This window comes from Falco punctatus (assembly GCF_963210335.1).
Source record: "Falco punctatus genome assembly, chromosome: 9".
In the NCBI taxonomy this organism is placed as follows: Eukaryota; Metazoa; Chordata; class Aves; order Falconiformes; family Falconidae; genus Falco; species Falco punctatus.
In genome coordinates, this window is record NC_137589.1 from 30415154 (window position 1) to 30434954 (window position 19801).

Sequence of the window (19801 nt, forward strand, 5' to 3'; positions counted from 1 at the left end):
ACAGCAGTTTTGAAAAGTGTTTCAGCATCCTAGTGAGAGCCGTTTGGGGCATTCTAAGCTCCAACACTGGTTTGGAAAGGCTGGAAGGTTATGATGGCACAAGATGTCCTTGGAGCTTAATGTAAAATCCATCAAATGTTCCTCCGTAGCTGTAGTCTCACTGGGCCAGGATAATCATGCCCCTCATTGAATTTCAGGTCTTTGTGAAAAAAACAGGCATTACTATTTTTGGACTTGACCTATCAATTTTTATTATCCTGGATAATTATCTAAAACATTTTCCAAGTTTTTTTTTAATCCTAAAAATGCACCCCTTCTTCATTTCTGAAAAATAATATAGCATGGGACTATAAAACATGAAAATGTCACAATTATTTCATATCACAAAAGAAGCAACTGTGGTCTATTTGCAACATTCTACTGTAACTATTTGGCACCCTAAGAGGTTTTGTAACAAAGTGAAGAAAAATTAAGAATGAACCTGATCTTTCAAACTTCCTGGCAAAAGTGACTATGAAAGCGCAAGACTTCAAAATAAGCAAAGATCTTGTTCTGTCTGTTTGCCCAGTAGAGCAGGCTTGTGAGAATTCATCACTAGCATACTGATTTTGTAATAACGAGACTTGAAACCTCGCTGGAGAACGTGCCCCAGGACAACCGTTTCTCTTTGTTGAGCTGCTGACTGGTACTTGGCCACTAAACATGAATCAGGCAGACCCAATTCAGACAAGAAACGAAAGACACTAAACTAGGCAGATCCATTTCCGACAACAAATGAAACTGATGCAGTTTTCCTTAAAGTGCTTCCCCAAGAGCTTTTTTGATACATGAAAAGCTTTCACGCTAAGATGAAGTCTGAAAGCATGTACATCTGACTACACCTCTGGACTGAGAAATAAATCATCGCCCTGCAATTTAGTGAAGCTTTTAGTAGAGCGCACTTCCATCACTATGTGTTGATTGCTCTATTTACTTACAGGGAACTTGTTACTTTAGAAGTAAGTTTGTTACCAGTACTGGTTTCCTCCTGGTTTCTATGCCCTGCTCCCCAAAGTCGGTAAAGTTACATTTTTCATTTTTAATTCATATTATTTTATAAACAGCTAAGACATCAAGTACGGCATTTATTCCCCTTGACTACAGAAACTATGGAACACACCACAAGCCTCAAAGATTTTTAATGCCTGCCAACACCAGCATGAGCCACACAATGACTGCCCTGACTGTGGGATCCCTCCTAGTGACTCAAATCAACTACGGGTGACACATTGTCCAAGATATCTTGAAATTAGCTTTTCACTTCTTGCCTCAACAGAGAAGCCCTCTTGCAGCATGAAAGGGCTCAGCAGAAAAATTAAATGTAAAAGACTGCAAGTATGCACAAATGAGCCAAGAGAACTGAATTTGCTGCTATTTCAGCCCTTCTGCAATCTGCTTAGATTGGTATTTTATTTGGAAAGCAATCTAAATCCTACTTCTTCCCACTGTATTAAACATTAACTTTTCAGACTTCCAAGTTTAGATTAACATACAGTTTACCATACGTCATGATTTTACATCCGCATCTTACTATGCACTGGGAAGACTACTTCATTGTTTTTGCTGTACTTCTAAAATGGTGTGAGCTTTCCCATTATAAAGATGTTTGAAAAGATTCCCAAGGAAATAAAAAAATGCTTTCTTATTTGCAGAGCCAGCAGCACTTAAGACAGTAAGTTACCAACAAGAAATAGTTGGCTATACACACATGCTGTGACCAGGACTGGTATAATATGCATCAAGCAAATTAATTCCATTCATTACTCTTTATCTTTGGCTTGTGTTTTTATGAACAAGGTCATTCCCCTAACGCAGTCACAAGGCTAGCCTTATTTGGGATGCTTCAGTCCTTTAATTTCTTGCAGAGATGCAATCGCCAGGGAGGAAAAGAAGGAATGTTAATTGAAAGTAAGGCTGGTATAAGATAGCAACTTGTTTTGGAATAGGAAAAAACCCAAACCCAACCACAAAAATCTCATATCCAGAACACCATCAAACCATCAAGAACACTCTCAGCACATGGTCTACTTCTCAACTCTACTTTCAACATAAACAAACATTTTGCATAAGCTGCAGAGATTTTTCTAAGTGATTTCTTCAGACAAGTTGGTGCTATACTTCAGCACAAATACAGGCTGGGCCGAGAATTAATTCAGAGCAGCCCTGAAGAAAAAGACTTGGGGGTGCTGGTGGACGAGAAACTCAACATGACCCAGCAATGCACACTTATAGCCCAGAAAGCCAACTATATCTTGGGTTCTATCAAAAGAAGCGCAACCAGCAGATTGAGAGAGGCAGTTCTCCCCCTCTACTCTGTTCTCTTGAGATTCCACCCGGGGTACTGTGTTCAGCTCTGGGGCCCTCAACATCAGAAGGACATGGACCTGTTGCAGCAAGTCCAAAGGAAGGCTGTGAAGATGATCAGAGGGCTGGAGCACCTCTCCTGTGAAGAGAGGCTGAGAGAGTTGGGGCTGCTCAGCCTGGAGAAGGCTCTGGGGACACCTTAGAGCAGCCTTCCAGTACCTAAAGGGGCTGACAAGAAAGCTGGAGGAGGGACTTTTTACAAGGGCATGGAGTGACAGAACAAGGGGTAATGGCTTTAAACTGAAAGAGGGCAGATTTAGATTAGATACATGGGAGGAATTCTTCACTAGGAGTGGTGAGGCACTGGAACAGGCTGCCCAGAGAAGCTGGGGATGCCCCACCCCTGGAAGTGCTCAAAACCAGGTGGGATGGGGCTTTGAGTGGAAGGCATCCCTGCCCATAGTAGTGGAACTAGACGATCTTAAAGGCCCCTTCCAACCTAAACCATTCTATCATTCTATGATACCTGACAGGTTAAGAAAGAAGTTTCTACTTTAAAATAGAAAGCATGGAACTAACCCCAGCTGTCACATGTACCTGCACTGCGCTCTCTCCTATGGCTTGACGAATTTCCCTCAGTGTCTGGTAGTGTTCTAGCAGGTGATCACCACATATTATGTCCACCTGTGAAAGAAAAGGAACATGGTCAAGTTCAACCTATCTTTCGACTAGCAAAACAGTATCTAAGCCCTTAACATTTTATTAGAAGAGTTAAATTCTAGCATGTTATACACTAAAGCCATCTTTACCTTGTTGTCCAAATGTATTTAGCATGTACAGCACTATTGCACTGCCCTAATGCCTCCCGTCCCACCCCTGACCTGGGGCTCACTTCTGTAACAGGGAGGACAGTTTATTGTTCTACTCTTAGTTTGGGGTGTTTGCTGAAAAACACTGTTTAATAATAGCTGTGATGAATGTAATGAGAATTTAGATCATGTATTAAAATGATCCCACAAATATGCAGAGTCATTTCTCAATTGCAAAAAAGGGCAAGTTGTGCCACTGACAGAAAATGAGCTATTGCTGCCCTCATTCTTGAGTGAGAAAACACATGAATACGTCTGCTTAATATGACTGTTCTGAAGAAGTGTTTTAGTACAAAAGAACAGCTCACTGTACGAGGATGTCACACAGTCCTCCTGCAAAATGCAATCGATACTTCAGTGATACAAGTGAAGGGCATACTCAGCAGTTCTAAGCAACGTCCTCTACTGCAGCTAAACTATGTCAATGATGTCTGCAATTCTGGAGAAGGCACTTTTGTTAAGTAACTACCCACAAAACCTGTAACTTTGTGGAAAAAAAGAGACTTGATAATGAGGTATTCTGAATTGCTTGTCTTCGCTATTATGAAAAATAAGTTTCTTTATACAGTTACTACGAATTTACTGTGCATAATATAAATCCAGTCTCCAACATTCCAAATTAAGCAGCTAACACAGCACTGTGTCTCTTTCAATTGCAGCCTGGTTACATTTTCCTTATGAACAATTTCTACATACAGAAATGAAAAGGCTCTCATCTGTGAATTATGATGAAACCTCAAAATTAAAGAGCATTGACAATGAGCTTCCCACAGCTTTCTGCAAGGAAATCATCTAAGCTTTGCCACTGCAGTAGTCATGGAGCATACTGCAATATCATTACGTATTCTCTTATATGGCCACTTTCCACTATAGAATGCACTCTGTGCTTCAGCTATTCTATTGCCCTGGATTTATGCTCTTCTGCATGCTGACCCACTATCTCTTTCTTGTTTGTCATGGAGACATTCAGGAAGATTTATGCCTCATGCTGGCAGACCACATTCTGAGAATCAGCAACACGGGAATTCTACTCCTTAGATGCTCAAAAGGGCTAATTTACTTCCCCTCACCATCTGTATAGTATGAGAACGATATAGAATACTCTGTTCATGTTAGATTGAATCTTAATGTGCAGAAGATGTAAGCTGCTTGTATTACTTCTGCTTTTTAGCTTCTAGGAGGAAACCAGTAACTAAAAACTAATCTGGACGAAATGTTAAATATTGATTAGATATTGATCTGTACATACACACGTGCATATCTATTTAAAATCAACATTTCATGTATTTAATACAGAACCTGAAAGAAATTTCTTTTTTGTTTTTGAAAGCTGGTTATAGTTACTTCTGCTGTTTCCCATGCATTCTAGCCTCTGCAGTTATTACTGCAGGAAGACAGACATGTCTGCTTCGCTTTCCAGTGATATATAGGTTTAATTACTTTTGCTTTATAAGCTTACTTTTATAATTTTTATACCATAAGGCACTGAAAACTCAATCCTGCTCCCACTGAAACATATAGATATACACATTTTATATGTTCTACAGAAATAGAGAATCTATTTGCCCAATATAGGATGCAAACAGACATAAGTGACAACTGCTGACAAAACAGAATCGGAATGCTTGTTTGAAAATAACCCACTGTTGATCCTGCTGCTCATTTCTAGTACTAATTATTAAAGACCCAGTGTCTTCTAATAAATTGAGAAGAGTTTTTTCACATTTACCATGTTAAGAGTGCTCTGAATACCAAATGCCTAATCTCCTCATTTCAGCACCAAAGCCTGCATCTCTGCTTGCTATTATGCTAGGATTCATTCTGTAAGGACAAAAGAATAAACCATACAATGAAAAAAAAAAATCCCTGTTCACTGTGAAAAATCAGTTGTGAAATGTGCCTCAGAGCAATCCCTGTGCCATACAGGATTTAATATATTCCATTACCAAAGACGCACCAGCAAAACAAGTCCTATAAGTTTACTACAGATCCAACTGACTGGTAAAACTGAAGCCAGCTAGTACTGATAGCTCATGAGACAGCAGTAAATACAGATTGACCTTTTGCTGAAAGGGAACATGAAGGTGTAGCTACTGAACACTCAAGTCACTTTTGTTAAAATGCTTCTTACAATAGACTAGACTTTCCATTATGCCATTTATTTTCTTTAGCTGTCATGTTCGCTATTGGAGCTATTTCTCTAAAAGCCACAATAACAGACAATTCTAAATTAATACTCACCCAGTAACAGAGATAAAAATGGAAATTTTTCATGTAAGGACATCCCACATAAGAATAATCGCAAGGGAGAATTTGGCCCAGAAAGCAGATGACCTCAATCAATAGTTTCTACGCCAACCCATACTATCCAGGGAAGGACAAGGAAACCATAAAGTTTTAGAGATTGACATGAGCATTTGAGCTAGTTATTAAAAAAGCTGGCAAAGCTTTCCATTTCCTCTAGCTACTATCTACTTTTCACAGGCACCAGGTACGAAGTCTAAGACTGGCATAAAGAAACTGCATCAACAACTACACTGTATGAGCACAGACTTCCTTCCAGTCTTCCCCCAGGCTGCAGTGTGCACACATATGCTTTAAGGAACACAGATTGATTATGGATTATTCCATAAGCTACATTAATGCATTCAGACCAGCCGAGCTGCAAGTCTTTCAGCAGTGTCTCTCATCCTTACAGAATGAATGGCAAGAAGGCATAATGCTGCTCAGGATGATCTCAAAGGAAATAACACTTCTCATTTTCTCCCCACTCTCCAGCAGAACACAAACCACACAGACGTGCATCAGCTGTTGAAGCCAAGTCCCTAATGGATTCCAAACACCATAGCCTGTATTTTGCTCAGATTAAATGTTACCTACTTAGCTTTTACTAGCAATTCCATAGCTAGTAATTCCAATACTAGCTCAAAAATTATTTTCATACACCCCCCAACAAATTCCAGCAAGAATATTAGAAAGACCTTGTAATTAGAAATATATATAAACACATACAGAAAATTAATCGTTTCCCAAAGCATAGAGATCAAAACAAAGCACCAGAAAGAGTAAACTACAGTCAGTCAGCTCAAGTGGTAGATAGAAATAAATGAAGTCTTAACATTCCAGATAAACTAGGAAATCTGAATCATAATCCATTTTCAAACTGAAATACAGAAGTCTGAAAATAATTTGAGGCCTCAGACTAGGAAAAAAGAATACAGACAGTGGCTTCAAAATGGCTTTTTAGTTTTATATATACTTAACATATGAGAGAGATAGCTTATTCACACTTTCATTAATCTCAATCCAACCCACTTGTGCAGGTCAATGAAGAAGAGCAAGTACTAGCTAATATTCCACACAAATAAGTTAAATAAAAGAGATCCAAGTACAGACTAGTTCAGAATGGATAACATTTTCTATCACTTGGTCACTGAATCAGCTTTAAAAGGGAACAAGTAAAATGTTCTCAAATAATACTCTTACACACTGTCAAACTAAGCTGATACTCAGTAGGAACTAACTGCATTCACAAAATAGCCACACCTAATGTCCTTACTAGAAGTCTCAACAATGAAACCAAGAACACAATTGCATGTACTGAGGACAGAAAGAAGGAAAGTCTCTGCGTCCTCCTTACAATCAAATCTTTTCAAGTCCCAGGTAAGGCAATTAAACACTGTGGCAGTAAAGTCTTCTGTAGATAAATGTGGGGAAAAATACAGTGAATGCCAAACATTTGAGCTCAATAGTGCCTGAAACATGCGTTTCTGAAAGAAATTTCCTAGCTTCCCAAGGGAATCTAGTGCAAGGACTCTTAGCCCCAAGTTAAGTGCACCAAACTAATTATTTTTTATATAAAATTTCATTATTTTAGCTAATAAAGAACTGGAGAGTGTCAGAAATCAAGATTAAAGAAGTAATATTAAAAAGAAAAGCTTGTCCCAAGTGAGTATCTGTTTCTTCTTTAACATACGTTGGGGAAGTGTATAGGAAATTAACCACTTCAGACCTCAACTCTTTCAAATTTCTACTGCAAACTAAAAAAGCAGCCAAGTGCCCTCTATATTTATATTCTTTGCACATACGGTTTACAACCTATTTCCCTAAACTCTTCTACCTGTGATGATTTATATTCAGGTTCTCCCTAATTTTGTTTTAGTTTTTGTTTTATTAGCCATCCTTGGAAGTTTGAGTAAGAAATTATTCATTAGGCTTACTAATCTTTAATGACACATCTGACATCTCTTTTGCTTTTTGTGTCTACCAACAAACCCATCAGCTTCATGCTTACTACAATTAGAAGATGACAGCTCAGTACATACACTCCTTTAATCTTAAGTCTCCGTATTACAAAGAAATGATCAATCAGGATACAAAAATAATTGCTGCTTCATTTCCCCAATTTCCTAATCTTTTAAAAATAAGCCTGAGTATCTTCAAGTCAGTCATGATTTGTGGCATGAAAACAGACTAAAGGTTTCCAGTGACAACCCCCCCCCATACTTGCCAAAAAGACCCAGAAGCCGATCAGTTAAGAAGGGGGAAAAAAAGCAGCCAAAGAATCTTGACTGTAAAAAAAATTAGATTTAACAGCAGGACAAAGGCAGTGATTGTCCCCCTGTAGTCTGCGCTGGTGAGGCCACACCTCGAGTACAGTGTTTAGTTTTGAGCCCCTCACTACAAGACAGACGTTGAGGTGCTGGAGCGTGTCCAGAGACGGGCAACAGAGCTGGGGAAGGGGCTGGAGCACAAGGCTGATGAGGAGCGGCTGAGGGAACTGGGGCTGTTCAGCCTGGCCAGGAGGAGGCTCAGGGGGGACCTTGTTGCTCTCTACAGCTCCCTGACAGGGGGTTGCAGGCGGGTGGGGGTCGGTCTCTTCTCTCAGAAAACAACTGACAGGACAAGAGGAAACAGCCTCAAGTTACGCCAGGGGAGGCTTAGATTGGATATTATGAAAAAAGTTTCATTGAAAGGGTGGTCAAGCATTTGAAGAGGCTGCCTGGGGAGGTGGTGGAACTGCCATCCCTGGAGGTGTTTAAAAAACATGTAGATGCGGTGCTTGGTGACATCGTTTAGTAGAGGACTTGGCAGTCCTGGGTTAACAATTGGACTTGATGATCTCAAAGGTCTTTTCTGACCTAAATCATTCTATAATTCTCCTGAGGCACACAGTCACACTGTATTGTCTCAGAAGGTTACTGCTTTATGAAAACACAGCCTTCAATCCAAAGCCTATTCCCATCAGTATCAGCTTGACTGACCAATAATTGACAGCTCTAAGAACTGTTTACACATTATGGAACTTCTGCACTAGAAACCTACATAAATTACTTTTCATTGATGCATGACACTACATATTTAACATTTACCATGTATCCCTGCCTATATGGCCAGCAGAGTTTGCAGCCTGATCTGTGGGTCCCACAGGGCTGTGTCAAGAGGGATGTGCCAGGGTCAGATCTCTGTGGTAAAAGGCTGGTTGCAATTTCCACAGAAAGTACTACCTGAAAATCAGTTAGGGAAAGTGGATCATTCTGAGGATTGAAATAATAGATACAGGAAGGGATTCAACAGTATGATGTTCTAAGTCATTAATTCAGAAGGTTGTAACAGGTTTTGAAGCTTTACAGTGAGAGCTCTTCATCAGGAAAGAGCCTGGGAGGTGAACATTTCGGGTTGATTAGTTTATCACAGAAAAAAAAAAACCCAAAAAAATCTGAAGCTGTGAACGTGAAAGAGGAAAATAATTTAGTGAGGAGTTTTCTGTAGAACTGAACTAAAAGGTATAGAACAATGGGATTTCACCTGAAATACAGCTTATAGTATTGTTGCCTAGCATTTTGTATCTGAACTGAATTGTTGCTGAAATATACCGAAGAACTGAAAACTCTTTTTGACATGCAATTCCTACAAAATGTTTGAGGAATATGCAGGTAAATTCTTTTGTACCATATCCTGGCTCCTTTAAATTCTTACTTGGAAGCGTGTGCCTACATTTGCATTCACTCATACCTTCTGTTTTAACACATACATCCACAGTGTTAGGATTTCTTAGCTCGTGTCTGCTTCTTCAATATTCAGTTAAATTTTACTGTTATTCAGCTCCTACCTGTCTCTGCCCTCATATCTTCCCACGCTCACACACTTTCCTGTCTATGTATTCAGTTTTCTTTGAAACAGAAGTATCTTTTTGTTTTGAATTTAATCTGCTGAAATCTTAAGTGGTACTTTAGAAACTCTAAACAAATAATGAAGAATTAAAACAAAAATTTAAGCATGTTGCAAATGAGTTGGGAGAGTTGTTTCTTGTGGATCACAACATTTCAAATGTTTTATTTTTTAATCCTTACTGCACTGAGAAGAACCTAACTTTACCTCTGGACTCTAATGAACAATGGAAATGTTCTGCCTGAAGCACAGGCATTACACTGATCACAGTGAACTTGTAAGTGCCATTACAAGCAGGGTATACCTGACAAGTAGGGTCCAGATCCATTTTTCTTCTGAGGAATTTCTCTACGTGTCCAATTGTTGCCTCCCCAGAAACACGCACAAACTTCTTTTCCAAAGGCTGCAAAGAATAAATGTAAGATTTAAAGACAATGTACATTTTCAGTCATCCCTTGAAAACCCCAAACCCGGTAACAAAGGGAGACAGCTTAAATTTTTGGAACTTTCACTGATCTGTTTCCAGATTACCTCATACCGAAAGGATTAAATATGTATTATGACTCCAGATTCAAACTTTCTGCTGTTTGAAACAACATTTAAAAATAACCAGCTACTGAATTCAGTCCTATTTTGCTACTGAGGCACTGGAGAATGATATTTGCTATTAATTCCACATAGAAAAAAATCAGTATTACACAGCGTTTTAAGAGCCTCTCCCCCCACAAGCATTTACTCATCAGAAGCACATGAACTGTCTCCTAGTTTCCTTATTTTCCCCAAATCAGGCTTGTGTACCAAACATGATTCAGATCATTAAACCAGGTCATTTTACAATGCAAGGAGCTTAAGCCCTTTAGCAGTCTAGAACTATTATGACTTGGGCTCGAATCAACTTAATAGCGCATGAAATACCATAATCAATTAAAATACACTACTATGCAGAACACAAGAGTGAGATCGGTCTGAAATCTTTTTGTATCGTTTCTAAATACTTTCACAGCAAGCACTGCAATGACAAAACATTTGTTATGCCAGCCACAAAAATTTTAACGGGTTTCCCTTCTACGGATAAAATTTTAAAGAGCTGACTAGTGATATGGGTGGCTAAGCGAAGAGACACAAAGGCAGAGCAGATGACCGCACTGAGTGTGATAAATGGATTACCTTTTGTGTCAATTAATTGGATTTTTATGTTGCCTTCTGAACAGCTGTGATTTACTATCCCTGTTCATCATATTCTTTCAGTTTGAAAGAAGGGTCAGAGAGTCACGGACTACCCTTGAATTCAATCATGAATTTAAATATGTACCCATAATAACTGTGGTTTTGGAACAATAGTTTGATTTATTAATGTACAACAGCTAGAAATGACAATCAGATCCGATCTAGGGAACCATGCTGCTACAAGGTTCATGATGCTGAATTTATGCTTGCTGCATGCATAAATCACAGTTTATGACCATGGACCCTGTAATCTGTTTTCTCCCTGCCTCCAAACCCCTTAAAGACAAAAAAAAGGCTGAAAATCCTTCATATATGAAGTTCAACATCTAGTTCAGAAAAATAAAAGACAGCTAAGCAAGTAATCAAGGACAGAGCAATGCTACAAATGCATCAGGGTATGTTTTGTGAGAAGTGGATATGAAAGAGGTTTTGGAAGGCAGAGGAGTAGTCATGAAGTGGAATAAAAAAGCATGGAGATAGTGTGGCGAAGAAAGTAAGAATAGAAAGGAAGAGGAGAAAGTGTGAAGCAGAGGGCATTAACACACAGCAAGAAATTTGAAAATACTGCAGAAAAATACCAGTTATAAGATGTGGTATTTCTTAAAATTCATATAGATGATGTAGAAGACTAAATATGCAAATAAGCTGAGTCACACTTTAGTCTACACTGTGAGTAATGGTGGGCAGCCTTTCATCTTCAACATCCTCATAGCACTAGAGTTAAAGTGAGCATGAATATGTGTGGCTTAAAAGGGAAAAAAACCCAAAGCCAAAAACCACACACACAAAAATCCCTTTCCTGAATCACAAAAACTCAATTATGTTTGAGCCAAGCAAGGCAAAACTACTCACATTGGAATGGGATGTTTCAGAGGAATTAAGTGGCTGACACAGGTTTTAATAATACAACATACAAGTTAAGAAAAATGGTTGTACTACCCTGCAGTCATTCTTGTGTGGCCCAAAATGAAGAATATAAAAAACAAAGCAGAAAGAAGGGCAAATATAAGACAGGAAGGATGGGAGGTGATACAAGGGCAAGGAGATGGAATCTATACTGATGTTTCCACCTTTGTGAAAATGCTTATTTCTGTATTTGAAAGTTCGAACTTGCCTCCTAAGCTCTGCCATAACAAATGGGATTACTACTAAAAATAGTATGAATAACTGCGATCAAATCTAACAGTTCAGATTCGTGCCTGAAAAAATATTGATCAGAAATCAACTCAGCTGAAAACATGACGGAAATTAGTAAAATGGTACAATCAGGACAATTCATATTTAAGTTACTAATACACTTTTTTCTCATATTCTTTGGCAGTAAAATTCTCCTGCTAACCCTACCAGTTAGGTGTCCCTTGTATTCTATTACTCTGGGCCATTCCATGTTTTGAGTCCTACAATTCCAATACAATGAAAGATTAAATACAACATATACTGAGTAATTTTAAATTACATCTCGTTCTTGCCCTTGAATAGAGTCTTGTTTTCTAAATGTTTAGCCAGAATAGTGGAATGACACACTCTGAGCACCTCTAACTACAGCACATGAAATCATGAAGGCAGCAAACAATGTGCAGTTCCTCTATGAATTCGTACTGAAGTAGCTCAGTAAGATCTTTATTAGAAGAACAGCAATATTCTTTAGCACGGGATTGGGAACACTATTTCTTGTTTAGCAGAACAGCCACTGCTCAGACAGCAAATGTTAGTGAAGGGATGGAGAAAAGAATAACCTTTCTGCTGAGTAAGAAAGCATATGGTGCTGTCTAGACAATTTGTACATTTTTTTGTTATATGTTTAAGCACATAACTATTTATTATACTATTGTTATACTTCAGGCTATGTTTCCTCTGAATAACTTTCCACTACAATTAGAAAATCATCTTCAAAAAAACAGTATTTTAGACAATGTCTACACTTTTGTTTAGGATTCCAGTAAAAGCCATAGTGGTGCACCTTTTGGACAGAGATGCAAGAATAACAAGCTGCAATCACCTAGGTGAAATTTCATCAGTATCATTCCCATTCTCCCACCAAAGCTTTAATTACGTAGCCTCAGAAGCATTCTTTTCCTATTCTGTGATGCTATACAATAATTGGTGTAAAAGTACACCGTAATCCAAGGTTGGTTACCGCTATGCTGATGAAAGTTCAGGGTGTTCTCAGTGTAAGAAAAACAAACTAAATCAAATACATACAGGTTATACATATTTCTGATGTAAATTGCAAGAGAAAAAAAATCAAACCATGTCTGTACCTTAAAATTCCCTGTGCCTTCATTAGCTCTGAAAAACAAGCGTAAACACAATCAATATTGCTAAGGTTAATAGTTATTAACACCCTCAAGCTCTTTATTATAATAGTGACTTATTGATTTTGTAGTCCAGCATATTAAGTTTATTTTCCAAATCTGAGTTTAATGAAAGGAGGAACCTCACACACTAGACAATTTACTTTTTTTTTCCTCCTACCCTTTATTTGGTACTCCGTTTTTCCTGTGAATTCAGCTATCTATGACTTTAAAGTTTGTCTACACAAGATGGAAAAAAACAAACCAACACAGCCTAAAGCCTTTTTTAAACACAACATAATAATTTGCATAGGAGTAGGCTTTAGTATTAATGCTGATTAAACATCGATACCTCATCATCCTTGATATTTGGAACCTCAACAGACAGAACCCAAGAAGTTGCTAACAGAATGTGCTCAACCACCAAAGAGGCTTTCTGGGCCAGTTGTTGGCCTTCCAGACTATTTATATCATAGGATTAATTCTAATGTTATCCAGGAACTCAGGAAGGCAGCAGGTGTTTCTCTGGAAGGTGGAATACACAAAAATATGGCAAATGACCAAATTCCCAGCTGCCTTCAACACAGGTTCAACGCAGAGTCTGAGCATGTGACCTACTACTGATCATCTACACTTCACACCTCCATCTTGTAGTGCGATATATAAATTTCTCAATTAATTAACAGCAATTCATGGCATTTCACTATTCTTGTATTGCATTAGCAAGTATGTATGTATGAGAGAGGAAAAAACCGCAGTATTTAATTGCACTGAAATTAAACATCACTATAAATCAACTATATTTCTACCGACCATTTGATATAGTAAACAAATGCATTTGTAATGTTTCTACAGACCACACTTCAAGTTACTGTAATGGAGTATCCCATCATTAAATATGTACCAGCTATCAGACAGAGTTAAGTAAAACTATCATCAAATTCTGCCACTGAAATGAAATTTGAAGTTACTAAGAAGCAAACATAGGAAAAACTTGTCCACTACAGTTGTCATTTTCTTTGATACAGTTCAACCGCCACAGGTAACCACAAAATACACTCTAAAGATGCAATACAGATGGTCAGACTTTCAAAGTAACAATTTCTGCTGGCCGATCCAATCAATTTCAAGTTTTCTTTATCCAAAATGCTTTCTTAATCTCTCATCACCAAGATAGAGCGCCTTTGATTTTGACCATTGAAGAAAACTATTAACCTTCAAAGATATAAACTATAAGAGATCAAAGGATAACAAAAGTCACTAAAAATACAAAGTAAATGCTGTTAAGCCATCATACTTTTGTTGTTAGAAACATTTTGTGTTTCCTTCCATGTAAGTAACAAAACCACAGTGGACAGTTTCGCAGAGTATAGATTATATTTGCACAATACTGCCTGCTTTCCTATCAACACTGGAGTGGAAGCTTGGAACAAAGTACCAGAAAAACAAATACAACAACACAGATTCAAAAGTCATCTTGTTTCACGCCAGACACATGTTTACTAGTTTTGAGGTCCAAGTCACCTGACATCTTCCTCTTGCTTGGAAAAAACAAAAACATACCTGCCGAGAATCAGGAGCAGGGGAAGTAACCAGGAGACTTCTGTAGTGGAGATGTAAACCAAATTACCTCCACTACAGTGAGTTCCAACTGTATCTAACCCTGCAGTCAAAACAATCTATGTAAGCCTTCCTACAATCACCAAGTGTTCCAACCTGAAAGGGACATCCTTGGAACTAAAAATCAAATTCATTTTTTTTAAAAGTCATTTTAAAGTGAAATTATCACTGACAAGGGCACTGGGCTGTTGGTACAAAAGCACAGTTCAGTGCCCCTTTACTCCATATGCTCCCTCTGCTGCCTGCCAGCCCAGCATGGCCAGTGGCTGGCACCCATCGTGGGTCCCAGAATGGGCAGCCTTCAAACTGGTATCTAGATGGCGGCTTCGTAAGATACGGCCACAGGCAAGGCAATAAAATAATAGCACACACATTCCTAACCCAACATAGATGTAGGGTAAATAGCATTATTTTTACTCTTTTCTACTGAAATTTTAGTCAAAGTGTTTTACCTTATGTCTGTGTATATCCATTTAATCGTGTTTCACCCAATGGGGTAAAAAGCCTGCCTGAGCACCACGTCACTGGGTTCCTGCACTAATTACATCATGTGTTTTGTACCACATTCATTAAAGGGAAGAAAAGCCTTTGTAAGTACAATTAAAAACTATATTAATTTTTGAGAGCACAATACCCAACAGTCACATGCTGAACAGCTATATAATGTCTATAATGTCTTTGCTTTCCTCTCCTGTTCAACACATGGCTCTTGGCTTTACTTACGACAATCCTGCTCTTAATGCAAAACTATTAATTTCCTCAGTCTCATTTTTTCAGTACTTGAATGTATTTCCATACCACCCCTCTCAGCAGAATAGTAGTATAATACCTTGTTTAAAAGCAGGAATCCGAGACACTGTAACAAAGAACTGCAAGTGCCCAATTTGGGACATCCAAGACTGGATTTGATACTACAGTTTTAGTCATGACTCCCAGTGCTTTCAGCTGTGCTTGTGAGAATTCAGCACTTTTTCAAGTCAGGCATAAAGAAAATGAACACTGAAATTAAGTCAGTACGTGGATTCAGAGATATTCTACAGCACAGTCAGGCACTGTTCCCTAGAGGCTTAGCGGTATGACCTTCTCTTCCTGAAGTCCCACTCCTCATTGACTTCAAAAAAATGAACTCACATGATGGGCAACACAAAAATAAAGCTAACAAAACAAAAACCACACAGACCATCACCCACCTAACCAAAATTTACCCATAGAGGAAATTTGTTCTGTACTCTGAATAACGTGAGACACAGCGGAGACACTGGTCATAACATACAGAAAGACTTGGACATGATGTCTATAAACAGTGAGGTTGAATCAAGATGGTATGCTTTGCTGCTAAAATTTCCCTATTTCTGAGGGCCTGATTTTAAATCATTTGTGTCAGTCTGTCATGATTACATATTGAGGTCTCTGAACATTTTGCTCAGACGAAGTCAGGCCAAAAGCAGCCACAATCTGGATAGAGGTGTAAAGACTGCACAAGAGTCAGGTTGCTTCCCTGCAACAACTGAGGGTCTGCTAGCAGAGTAGTTACAGCTTTCAATCCTTTCTCAATTACTCTCTCTCAATCAGTAACATATAAATTTGCATATGGCCAAAGCAATACAATTTCTCTTTGTGTTCCTGAAAAAAACTCAAGTGTTTGTGCTGGAAATCCACACACATCCACACACTCCCCTGAGTTTTAGCATAATTCATTAAAGGCTGTGAAACTGTCAGGCCACATTACTACAGTCATCTTTAACATTTAGCGGAATGCTGCTCTTGCTACCCTGGTTGTAGTCACAGTCCAAGTTACATGAGCAAGTCCCCCAACACAGCCAGCATTAACAGTACCACCACCTACAGGGATTAAGTAAGTGTAAGAGACAGGTATTTCATCATTCAGTTTACTGTGACTACACTACTTTGAAAATGGCTTCCTAAAAAGAATAGTTTTAAAAGCTAGATGTGTTTATTTTCTTTTTAACAGAGTAAGACACACCTTTTACATTTAATTATCTGCATCATCTAGCTATGCATGGTTGGCTGTCAATATTGCACTAAGTTAAAACCAGCTCCCCGTTGCTATTTGAGATGGAAGAAATGCACATTCAGTGATAAGTAAGAGACAGTTAACTGTCTAACACACACGAGCAGCACCCTCACATCAGCCACTTGCACCTACATTTGCCCACAACTCACCCAATGAACTCCAGAAGTATGGAGATATCAAGTTCTGGTGGGATCCGGAACACAGAGCCCAGAACTTTTCGAGGTCTTCCTCTGCTCACTGGAACTGGCTGCGGGACAGCTAAAATATTCAAATAGCCAAAACGCAAACACAACTTGAAATAAAAGCAGTCTAAGATGCTAACATGCACCAAGCAAAACAGATGATCTCAGAAGGAAAAAGAGGCCATGCAATTAATACTATTTTTTTAAATTACTAAATCTGGTCTTTACACATTTCATGCTGTGTATCTGAACCAGCATTTCAATAGCTTTCAGCATGGCACTTCCCCAAAGAGCTCTTTATTTGATAGTAAGACAAAAAATAATTAGAATGATCCCTCATCTGTCAACAGACTTCAGAGTTCCTATTTTTACTCCTTTGTAACATCTATTTATTAAGAGTCAGAAAATGAAATTATATACAAAATGTGTGTTATTTCCCGGTTGTAGGGAAAATAAAACGTTTAAAAAAATCCAACCACAATCTGGGTTTAAGTGCTGCCAGTTCCATCTAATTCTGTAATCGAAGAACTGTGACAAATTACAGTAATCAAACACCTAAGAATCCTATATTTCCAATACCATGTATTTTCTTCAGTTGTGAGCTAATATTTCAAGGAAAGCCCTTAAGAATAAACAGTACAGTAAATATTTCCTTCACAGCGTCCTCTAAAGTGATCATGGCTCACCTGGTTTGGGCACTTCTAATCCTCTTTCTTTATAAAAGTCATGCATTTGTTTCTTCTCTCCTGAAAAACACATAATACAGAACAGATTGGAATGTTATTTCAGATGCTGAGAATATCCATACAGTTTCCAATGGTCAGAGCAGTAAAAACTTGTCAAGTTCCTACAGACCTTCACTCTCGCTAGTATTTCATGTGAGGCTGGGACACTTAAAATAACCAGACTAAAAGCTTGTTAGTAGAAACTGTGGAAGAAATCAGAGAAACTGGCTGTAAAACATAGTGAAACAGCTGCAAAAACTAGTATCCTTCTGGCTGCCATGACTATTTTCATACCATCTATAGTCCATATATACGCACTAGATGAGTATATTTCACTCAGTCCACTGAGGTGAACTGTGCAGATTCATTGGCTCCTGAAGTTCAAGGTAAATGAGACATCAGAAAAAATAAATGTGGCAGTGAGGAAAAAATAAAAGCATTTGAGAGAATCAGTCTTAGCAATTTTCTTTCAACTGAGCCAAGTGAACTTACTACATTGAATTGTATTTTCTGTACTTATATAAAAATATGAGGCATGACTGTGAAATATTATCTGGATACAGTTACACCTGTATTTCATGAGATAAGAGTACATACTGCTATTCCTAATAGCATTTAGCAGCCAGAAAGATGTCAGCTGTCACAGCTAACTTATTAAGATTTATAACCAAACATCACAAAACTATTTTAAAGAGTCCAGAGCAGAAGTGGGGCTTTGAATTACTCTGCTTTCTGTTCAGTCTTTTTAATCTCTAGATGGTAATAAAATAAAGAAAGGGACTTACTTTCCTCCAAATTGACAACTAATTTATAGACTATGTCTTGCAGTTGCCGGTCCAGTCTATTAAAAAGGAAAAAAAAAGTGTCTTTGGTGCAATACAGAATAGTTTTTGTTAAGTTGTAACAAAAGATGCTAAATACACTATTGCAATTTGATGTACATAAGGAGTGGCAGAGCAACAACTCTGTATCTGTCTGAATTCATGTCCTGAAAGCATAGCTCCAACAGAAGCAGCTATGCAAAATTAAAAAGCACCACCCTTCAAGAACTCATGAACAGTATGACAAACTGAAACTAATTTTTCACAATTACGTAAGTATACCATGCCAACAAAGCTTTGTGTAAAAGGACATCAAAGCAAATAGTTAAGATCTCATATCACCTGTAACACTGACTAAATGCACACAAATACCCAGCGTGAGGGGTAACAAACCCTAAAAAGGGATATAAACTAGGTAAAACAAGAAACTGAGTATTTTTACCTTCACTATTGAAATGCAACTTGTATAAACAAAGAACACAATGTACTACTTTAAACTATTCCTTCATTTGAAATAGGAAAGCATCACAAGTCTGTAAAACTAAACATTTAAAAGAAAGCAGCAAAACTTGAAAAAACTATACCCAGAAAAATAGCATTAACTTATTACCTGATATTATAAAGGGGCTGTGTCTGATGTACAACGATATTGCATTTTGGACATCTGTTGCTATAGTAGAAGTGTCTCACTATGCAGCTTTTACAAACTGTAAAGAAAAGAAACCCCATAGAAATCACATGTCCATTGTACAATACCACCTCTTACACAAGAGGAGCAATTACACCCAGACCTCTCAAATTAAATTTGTCAGAGACAAAATGAAGCAAATAGGTCAATTTCCAAACTTAAGTAAACAGGAGCTCTCTGCCTGTACAGGATACACAACTCCTGAATACTCAGGATTGTTCCTACAAATAATCCTAATCCAATTGATGCAAAGGTAGATGTTCAATGTTGTAATTGTGTTACCCAGAACAAGAGTAGAGCTAAGACAAGAGAACATTGACTACTGCAGACAACAGGTTTGCTGAAAAGCACCCTACAAACAGTTCTGGTGGAAGAACCAAGGTAAGTAAGTATAATTCTGCCACTTCCATTGTATTTTACATGTACTTTAAAAATTTGGAAGGAAAGCTAGCGAGTGGAAATATCTAAATAACCTACTAACTATCAAATCAGCTCCATAGCATCCTGAACACATCAAACTTTTCCACAACATCTACCAGGAAACTTCTAAGAGACCTCTATAGCTGTACCTCCAACATTATGCCGACCTTACTAAAGTTGTGCATTTTCCTAAATTGAGAACTGTGTGTTGTATATATCAAAACAGTAAGCAGTGCCCCATAAAGGGGAAAGTGGGGAGGGCAGGGGGAGAAGGAAAAAAACCCAAAGAAGCATTTTCCCTTTATGTAGTGTTAGTGGCTGGAAGGACTAGGAAGCCAAGATTCTTGGATTCAGGTATGAACATGGGTGTGGCTGAAAGTGTCAGTTTCACAGGAAGGGTTTTATT

At 38.2% G+C, this 19801-nt stretch overlaps 1 protein-coding gene across 6 annotated transcripts in view; it reads right to left on the reverse strand.

Moving 5' to 3' along the window:
• The window catches only part of PCGF6 (polycomb group ring finger 6), a 38132-nt gene that overhangs the window by 15944 nt on the left and 2387 nt on the right, over positions 1-19801 (reverse strand). For 5 of the 6 annotated variants that reach the window (XR_013930625.1, XR_013930626.1, XR_013930627.1 and 2 more), the window contains exons 3-9: positions 18898-18994; positions 18252-18307; positions 17428-17487; positions 16709-16817; positions 12872-12899; positions 9688-9786; positions 2941-3027 (exon numbers count right to left, since the gene is read on the reverse strand). Coding sequence is in view for 2 of the 6 variants with exons in the window: in XM_080403513.1 (XP_080259639.1) it covers positions 2941-3027; positions 9688-9786; positions 12872-12899; positions 16709-16817; positions 17428-17487; positions 18252-18307; positions 18898-18994 (536 nt within the window). In the remaining 4 variants the exon portion in view is untranslated. Of the gene's footprint in view, positions 1-2938; positions 3028-9687; positions 9787-12871; positions 12900-16708; positions 16818-17427; positions 17488-18251; positions 18308-18897; positions 18995-19801 lie in introns of those variants that run through there. The other variant, XM_080403514.1, reaches the window with a different exon arrangement.